The 9,174-nt window shown below is 46.0% G+C and overlaps 1 protein-coding gene across 2 annotated transcripts in view; it reads right to left on the bottom strand.

Moving 5' to 3' along the window:
• VPS41 (VPS41 subunit of HOPS complex) overlaps positions 1 to 9,174 on the bottom strand; it is a 186,967-nt gene that overhangs the window by 779 nt on the left and 177,014 nt on the right. For both annotated transcript variants that reach the window (XM_045494370.1, XM_045494371.1), the window contains 3 exons: positions 3,114 to 3,213; positions 2,963 to 3,007; positions 994 to 1,073 (listed from right to left, as the gene is read on the bottom strand). In XM_045494370.1, the coding sequence (XP_045350326.1) occupies positions 994 to 1,073; positions 2,963 to 3,007; positions 3,114 to 3,213 (225 nt within the window). The remainder of the gene's footprint in view (positions 1 to 993; positions 1,074 to 2,962; positions 3,008 to 3,113; positions 3,214 to 9,174) is intronic.

Here is a 9,174-nt window from a genome sequence, read left to right as displayed (position 1 = left end):
GTCATGATCTCAAGATCCGTGAGTTCAAGCCCCGCATGGGGCTCTGTGCTCAGAGCCTGGAGCCTGCTTCGCCTTCTGTCTCCCTCTCTCTGCCCCTCCCTGTGTGCACGCTCTCTCTTAAAAATAACCATTAAAAAAATAAACTCTTTCTATTCTCATATTCAGAAATCTTATGGGACCATTGGTCAGGGGGTGGGGAGGAAGCTAGGAAATGTCCCTCCATTTCCTGGAGATTTTGGCTGGGTCACAGAGGGTTCTGTGAGACTCCAAGAACCCCCCCCCCCCCCCCCCCCACAGCAAAACAAGTCTAATGTGACCAGGGGGCACATGGGGGACCTGACTTGATACTGAAAATAGCAGTGTCACGATATGGAAATCGGGCTGAAAAAGTGAACACTAGAAAATGGTTTTCACTGTATCTCGCAGCTGTATGGCTTGGCCCTCATCAATTGTGACTACATGAATCCACTCGATTTTGTGTTTAGCACAGTAATCCCTCTTAATCCGTGGGGGTATGTCCCAAGACCCCCGGGGGATGCCTGAAACCACAGACAGTACCAAACCCTAAATACACTGTTTCTTCTGTACATCCCTACCTAGGATAAATTAGGCACAAGATTGATAACTAATAAAACAGACAATTATAACAATACACTGCAATGAAAGTTACGTGAACGCGGTTTACCTTGTACTGTACTCACCCCTCTTCCCACGAGGAGGAGGAGGAGGAGGAAATGCCTGCCTGAGGAGGTGAAGTGAGGAACGAAACAGGCATCGTGTAGACTACTACTGACCTGGCTGTTCGTCAGGAAGACAACCGCCTGCTTCCAGACCGCGGCTGACCGCAACCACGGAGAAGGGGGCGCTACTGGGTAGTATACTAAGCGTCTTTACCCTTGAGGAATAAAGTCATTTTCTCATGGGATCTAGAACGAATTCTGAGAAGCCACAGAGCCACGGGATGACACATTAGACTTCGGACTTCCCACTCACCATGCTGGGCACGGGCAGGCACTCCTTGTGGAACATGTGGCGGCAGTGGAAGGCCACCACGCTGAAGGGCTTAGCGGCATCTGGGGGGCACAGGGCAGAAAAGAGAGAAGAACCCAATGAAACAGGCAGATCGGGAACTTCGAGAACCGATCCCGACTGCAAGTCCAGCTGTGGTTCAACGTTCCGGCAGGAAGCCACCGTAGGAGGACCGCACGGTCACAGAGGCATCCCCGAGGGGTGCTGGGAGCAAACGCACAGCAGCTACCACAACCCAGCTGCTCTGAGTCAAGGTCACAGACCGCCACGTCAGTTATGCCTACAAACCGGGGACCGCTTCCCAGCGAATGCAACCACGTATATTTTAAAAGTTAGGAGGAAACTGGGTGGCTCATTCAGTTAAGTGTCCAGCTCTGGATTTCGGCTCAGGTCATGTCACATGGTTTGTGACACTGAGCATCGCATCGGGCCCTGTGCTGACAGCACGGAGCCTGCTTGGGTTTCTCTCTCCGCCCCTCCCCCATTCTAAGACTTAAAACAAATTAGGATGTGTATCCCCTCTTCCCTTCCCTGTGCCCTCACACACACTATACACACCATATCCCTCAGTCCATTCCGTGGCTTTAGAAAAATGCTGCCAGTTCACCTACTGCCTTGGCCAGGACCACTCAGAGACTTGGGGGCAGAGCAGGGTGACAATCGTAGGCTGTGACCTTGCACCGTGCTGCGAGCACTTCTGCAGAATTTAATTACACACCACGGGTGCACTGGTCTGCAGGTCTGTTAAAACACGGCCTAAAAACACTGCGAAAGCTCACTTTTCCTGCGTCCACTGCGGTTTTTAACATGAACACTTCAAACCCATTTCCTCTAGAAAAGACCCTGGGGGGAACAGACTTCTCATGTTGCTGTTAGATTATCCCTTAAAGCTAAGTAAACCCTGCAGCAGCTAGCTCTCTTGGTACTTCTGTGTGCTGAATTTATATCAAAGGAGCACTTTTTTTGCATCCCGACAGCTATGCTTTAATTGCTATTTTCAAATTCTGGAATTTCCTCTTCTGTCCTATCCTTACGTAAGGCGCTCCGATTACACACGACGATATATATATATATCTACCAACTATAAGTAAACACGTGCTTGTGTTCTGAGGAGGCAGCACATAGTAGGTTTCCGTCGAAATCGGGGATAACTTAGGGGCCCATAACCACAGAGCAGAGAAAAAGTTTAAAGAAAAGGGAAGTACAATTTTTTTTTTTTTTTTTGTGCTGGTGTACAATTTTTTTCCTAGATACACACGATTCTTCTTCCTTGGAATTTAAACATGTTGATGGTAGTTTTTCCATTCTATTTTACTCTAAAGCCATGATTCTCAAAGAATGGCTCCCGAAGAAGCATCTATGTCACCCGGGAATGTGTTGGAAATGCAAATTCTTGGGTCCTGCTCGGGAACTACTGCCTCTGCACGTGTTGGGGGGTACCAGCACTCTGGGCTTCCCAAGCCTTCCAGGTAATGCAGGCTCACTCTAGGATGAGCCCCTCAGCTTTATAGAATGGTGGTGCCAGCCTGCAACTGGGTAGGGTTGTGGGCTAAAATTCTGTACACAGATTATTCCAGAAGTTATAGATTAGCTTAGCTAATGTCAAAATTTTAATTCTGGGGCGCCTGGGTGCCTCAGTGGATTAAATGCCCGACTTCAGCTCAGGTCATGATCTCACAGCTCGTGAGTTTGAGCCTGGTGTTGGGGCTCTGTGCTCATAGCTCAGAGCCTGGAGCCTGCTTCAGATTCTGTGTCTCCCTCTCTCTCTCTCTCTCTCTGCCCCTCCCCCACGTGAACACACACACACACACACACACACACACACACACTCTTTCTCTCTCTCTCTCTAAAAAATAAATATAAAAAAATTTAAAAAAATTAATTCTCCTCATAAACACATATTTGGGGGATCTCCGCCCACCAACCATCTTACCTGAAGGAAGAATAGGGGAAAGGCACGACTCACAGATGTTTTCCTCTGCAAGGAAACACACACACTTGGGATTAGACAGCCTTTCTGTTTGCTCTGTCTCTTCTGAAAGCAAGGCCTATGGTTCCAATAGGATTATTTCAATGATACCCACCATCGACCAGAATGCCTTTCATTTGAGTCCGGTGCATCCTCTTCAGTAAGGACAAGGAGTCGGCTACGAGAATCTTCTTGCAGCCTTCACGAAGCAGGATCTAATGCATTCATTGTAAAACAAAACAAAACAAAACGAAACCCGCATCTTTAGAAGACTCAAATATGGGGGAGAACCCTCTTACTGGGGATTCAGAAAATTGGTGTTTGAAGCTGCCCGATGAAGCACTCACTGCTTGCCGGCCCTCGGTACACTCTTCCCTCCAAACCTGTCAGACCAACCTTTCCAGCCTCCGTGCAGTCACAACTGCACTTAATGTATGGCCGTTCCTGTAGCGCTTGTGAAATGACATACGGATGTAAAAGTCTGGCAAGGAAGGCTGTATTAATGAACCCTGACGTTATCTTACAAGGCTTTCTAACGCGGACTCTGCCTGGCAGTTTGGTCCCTGTGTGACCTGCTCATTCCGGGATGGAAAACCTGCTATTCCAGAATGTTCCATTTGATAACTCCGTCTATCTACTGCACTGATCTGTACGGGGTCCATATCACAGACAAGGAACAGGGCACAAAGCAGCTAAGCAGACAGGATCTCTCTTAACCCCCCTCCTGGCCGCAATCCCTCTCTTCTCCCATCCCAACTGTTCAGCGCAGTGCTAAGGGTCTCAAGTGTCTCTGTTAACCCTCCAATTTGGGGACTCTTAAGGGGGGCGGACGACTGAAAACTGACCACAGATGTTCATATTCTGTTACAATATCCATTTTCTTCATCCCAGTACTGCGCTTTTTCTTTGTGCATTTTTCCTGCTACTTTGTAAGTTACATATTTTCTCCCTCGCTGCCTGGACAACGAGGAGAGGCAGGGACCCCGCAGCAGCCTCACAAGTCACGACACCCACAGTGCAGGCCAATGCTGCTGGGTGGCACCCACCTTGTGTTTCGGAGCCGGGGCGGGATGGAGACAGAGAGTGCCCACCTGCTTGGGGCACAGGAGACAGACCACCCGCTGTACCTTTTGCCCGGTTCCATGGGGCCCGGTGAGAGTTTCCAGCCTGTTCTGGGTTTTCCGAGGTGTTTTGTTAGAAATTGGCAGAGGCTGTGTGAGGTGTGCTTATGCCAAGTGCCTTTTTTTTTTTTTTGAACCAGAACTTGTTGCTTTTCTAAGAGGGGGACACTCAGGGCCTGAAGGGCAGTGAGGCTCTCTGTGGCCGGGTCTGTGGCTCGCTCTTCTGGCTCGATGGGTCTTAATGCACGTTTCTGTGCGGTCAGATGTAACTGTCCGGAAATTCACAGAATGATGCCCTCACCGCCTCCCTCGGTCCAGCTCTGGGTCACAGCGAATGCTGCTCTCAAGAGGTGCGTCCCACCCTTCTTCATACTACGCATGTGTTTTGCTTTTCAGGTTTTCAATTCATGCCACTGGGCCACCTGGGCTCTGCTACCCCCAGTGTCTACACTAATACACGCTCCTCTCAAATGCTGGACAGCATGGGCTGGGGAAATGCAGCCCAAGGGCTTGCTCCCCAGTCCTACAAAAGCAAATACTCAAGAAAACAGAGCTGATGCCCAGATCTAAGTTCTGTACCTGCCATTTCTAGTACTGCTGAACAGGAAATAAAGCTCTATGATTTCTACATTAATCGAGACACTGCCTATGATGTTTTCTTCTTCAAAATGCTACTAAAAATCAGATTTTGGATTCATTTAAAAAAGGCATTAAAACTTTAATGGGTATCATTAAAGCACACAGGAAGAGAAAAATATGGTAAGAAAGAGATCTAGGAGATACTGATACCAGGGGCGCCTGGGTGGCTCAGTGCATTAAGCGTCTGACTTCGACTCGCGGAGCGTCTGACTCCTGCTCTCACGGTTTGTGAGTTTGAGCCCCACGTCAGGCTCCACACTGATGATGTGGAGCCTGCTTGGGATTCTCTCTCTCTCTCCCTCTGCCCCCTTCCATGTATGTGCTCGCTCGCTCGCGCTCTCTCTCAAAAATGAAAAAAAATACTGATGTTAGTAACTTTAGGAAAATTGATAACCAAACATAGAAAACTGCTCTGCCTCTGATACCAAAATAAAAACTTAAGAAAAACAGTGTCAAAGTATCTTTGGTAAAACGTTTCAAAACGAGCTGGCTCTGACCCTCAGTGGGTCTCCCGCACGAGTGATACAGGAGGAAGGGCAGACCCAGCAGTACGGACAGAAGCCACAGTGCCTGCAAATTTAAAAAAGAAAATGCAAAAAAAAAAAAAAAATGCAAACTGAGGAGGAGCCGTTTCTTTACCAGGATTGCGTTTTTCTAAATAGGTACAATCCGCCTGCCCACAGCAAGGCATTTTCTAGGAAAAAACTTCAGTATTCACAGGCCCTCAGCCAGGAGAAGGGAAAATACACAAATACAGCGTAGTATATGTTACTTTATACTTCATCTGCCCAAAACCCAAGCCTCCAAAGCAGGAAAACACAAAAACGGTTTCTCATTTACGTGATACCAGGCAGGTAGGTAGAGCACGAAATGCAGCTACCATCGGTGCAGAAGAACCAGTTATCCCACAAAACCGGGAGTACTCCGAGGGCAATCAGAGCAGGTGAGTGAAGCCCACACAAGAACACCGTAGCATCAGATAGGTACTATTTTCAGCGTCAGACATGACAAGGCATTAGGTTGACCATGGATCATTCGCTGTAGCAACCATCAGTGACTCGTGAAAAATCGGCTGTAGTGGTCACTGATTTCAACCTTAAAAGTGGATACTTGGTGTTTCCCACGAACGCCTTTATTAAAACATCGGTGGCGGAGTCCAACTCCGTCCTCTTCAGCCCTCTCTGACCTTCATGATTTCCGACAACTCCCATCTTCCAAGGTGGTCACACGCAGCCTGCTCCCACCTGTGGACGCTCACCTCCCACGGTCTCCAGCCTTGCAGACCTGGCATTATTCACGTCCGTGGGGCACAGGCACGCTCTCCTGCCATCCAGGTCTTTATGACCAAAATGCCATCGAGTCACTGCCAGTCACGTTTTGAATATATCCTCTGCCACTACTTTGGGCTACTTTCCGTTTTAAATCGTGAAATACAGCAAACAGAGAATAAAATATACTCAAGTCTCTGCACTTAGATTGAGCAAAGCTATTAAGGTGTTACCGTATGCTTCAGATCGATTTCAGAAGAAAAAGAAAAGATTTCAGATCTAGCTGACACTTCCGTGCCCGCTACCTTCCCTCCTCTTTTACAAACATGACTTCAACTATGTTCAGTGTGTCCCCAGCTAAACCATGCAGCTGCCTGGGACTCATGCAACACAGATCTAGCCAATGAGATGAACGTAGAGGCTGGAAAGCCATCCTTTCCCAAATAAAAAAAGCAAAGCCTCATCAGGAAAGAGCCCTTTGCTTCCCACATCTTCCTGCCTGGAATGTGGATGTGCGGTCTGGAGATACAGCATCTGGTTTGTGACCAAGAGGCAGCAATCTGGAGATATACTCTCCTGTTGATGGACATCTAGGCTGCTTCCACTCTAGGGCTATTAGGGATAAAGTTGCAAAGGACATTTTTTGTACAGTTCTTTTGTGGACCTACTTTTCATCTTGGATAAATACTTAAGAGCAAAACTGCTGGGTTATGAAATAGGTATATGCCTAATTTTTAAAGTACCTATCAAATAGTTCTGCAAAGCAGTTACACCATTTTACGTTCCCACATATTATGTTTTAATATCTTATAAATCTCCCCTCCTTATTCTTCTTAATCTTAGCCACTTTGTACAAAAACTTAGGACAGTAAAGAATTCTTTGGGGGTTTTGATTAGAATTGCATCAAACATATAGATGATGATTACTTTAGAGAGAATTTATGACATTTATGGTTATGTACATACTGTCAACAATTAAAGGGTTAGATTCAATTAGCTAACGATTTGTGTAGCCTTTCTGCATTTGTTAAAGAGACAAGGCTCCAATGGTCTTAGATTGCCCTCCTAGGACGCTGGAAAGGTTAGACTAGCATCCCCCAGGGAACTGAAGAGCTTTTCTATTCTATCCTCTGGAAAAGTTTATGTAAAATAGGGATTGCTTGGGTTTGGTTGTTAGGCTTTATTCTTTATTTTTTCAGATGAGCAGCAAAGCAATCTTCAAGATGTTGGGTTTCTCTCTGGAATGAATTTTATGGTTCTTTTATTCACTGAATCAACATGGCAGGGCTGTGACAGCTTGGCTGGCCACCTCCCAGCATTGTCCTCCTCTTCCTGGAAGCTGATGGGACCTCAGGTGTCAGTTGGGTCCATCGTGTCCTGAAGACAGACCATTTCTCACCTCCTTTGCAGGGCAGAAATGTTGCCCTCTTCTCCTCGCAGATCCTGGCTTAATTAAAAGGTTAACTACAAAATGTATTTGGGGACTGCCTGTGTTTTAAAACTTTGATAAAACCAATCTCTAAAGTTGACTGTGGATTAGTGCTTTTATTGTGGCTTTATGTTCTGACTACTGATATAATGACTATAGGGCTATTTGTTCTTGAGTAAATACTGGTAATTTATATTTTCCTAGAAAACGGCCTTTTCTTTTTTAATATAAAATTTATTGTCAAATTGGTTTCCATACCACACCCAGTGCTCATCCCAACAGGTGCCCTCCTCAATGCCCATCACCCACCCCCCCTCCCTGCCACTCCCCACCAACCCTCAGTTTATTCTCAGTTTTTAAGAGTCTCTTATGGTTTGGCTCTCTCCCTAACTTTTTTTTTTTTTCCTTCCCTTCCCCCATGATCCTCTGTTAAGTTTCTCAGTATCCACATTAGAGTGAAAACATATGGTATCTGTCTTTCTCTGTATGACTTATTTCACTTAGCATAACACTCTCCAGTTCCATCCACGTTGCTACAAAAGGCCATATTTCATTCTTTCTCACTTCCAAGTAGTATTCCATTGTATATATAAACCACAACTTCTTTATCCATTCATCAGTTGATGGACACCTAGGCTCTTTCCATAATTTGGCTATTATTGAAAGTGCTGCTATAAACAGTGGGGTACAAGGGCCCCTATGCATCAGCACTCCTGTATCCCTTGGGTAAATTCCTAGCAGTGCTACTGCTGGGTCATAGGGTAGATCCATTTCTAATTTTTTGAGGAACCTCCACACTGTTTTCCAGAGCGGCTGCACCAGTTTGCATTCCCACCAACAGTGCGAGAGGGTTCCCGTTTCTCCACATCCTCTCCAGCACCTATAGTCTCCTGATTTGTTCATTTTGGCCACTCTGACTGGCGTGAGGTGGTATCTCAGTGTGGTTTTGATTTGTATTTCCCTGATGAGGAGCGACGTTGAGCATCTTTTCATGTGCCTCTTGGCCATCTGGGTGTCTTCTTTAGAGAAGTGTCTATTCACATCTTCTGCCCATTTCTTCACTGGATTATTTGTTTTTTGGGTGTGGAAAACTGAGTTTTCAAATATACGGATGTAAAATTGTAACATTTAGTTTTAAATCTTGTCTGCATCTAGTTTTCATGTTTGTTCCTAATATATACGGATTTTTTTTTCTTTTTCTTGATCAACTTTGTTAGAGGTTTCCCTATTAGCCTTTTCTCTCCTCCAGAAGTCCTGTGGTTGAGGACATACACATTCTCACCTCCCTGTCTCCATTGGCCACTCTTTTCTATGATCTCTTAATTACTCTGTGCTGCATATACCATTTCATCAGATCTGCCAGTTCATTCTCCCTTTCAGCTGAGTCCAATCTACTATTGACCTTGCACTGAACTGATAATTTAAATGAATACCCAAACAGTTGCAAAGAGTTCTATTTGGTTATTTTTCAAGTATTCCTATTTTCTATCATAGTGTTCTTTTTACTATGGGATCTATTTTTTCATGTCTTTTTTTTAATGTTTAATTTTGAGAGAGAGCGCACCCACGAGTGGGGGAGGGGCACATAGGGGAGGGGGGAAAGAAGATCTGAAGCAGGCTCCCTGCTGATAGCAGTGAGCCCGATGCAGGGCTCGAACTCACAGTCCACAAGATCATGACCTGAGCCCTAGTACGATGCTCAACCGAGACTGAGCCACC

The sequence above is a fragment of the Leopardus geoffroyi genome, chromosome A2 (assembly GCF_018350155.1).
Source record: "Leopardus geoffroyi isolate Oge1 chromosome A2, O.geoffroyi_Oge1_pat1.0, whole genome shotgun sequence".
In the NCBI taxonomy this organism is placed as follows: Eukaryota; Metazoa; Chordata; class Mammalia; order Carnivora; family Felidae; genus Leopardus; species Leopardus geoffroyi.
The sequence above is the reverse complement of the archived record's forward strand: the minus strand, read 5'-3'. Positions and strand labels throughout refer to the sequence as shown.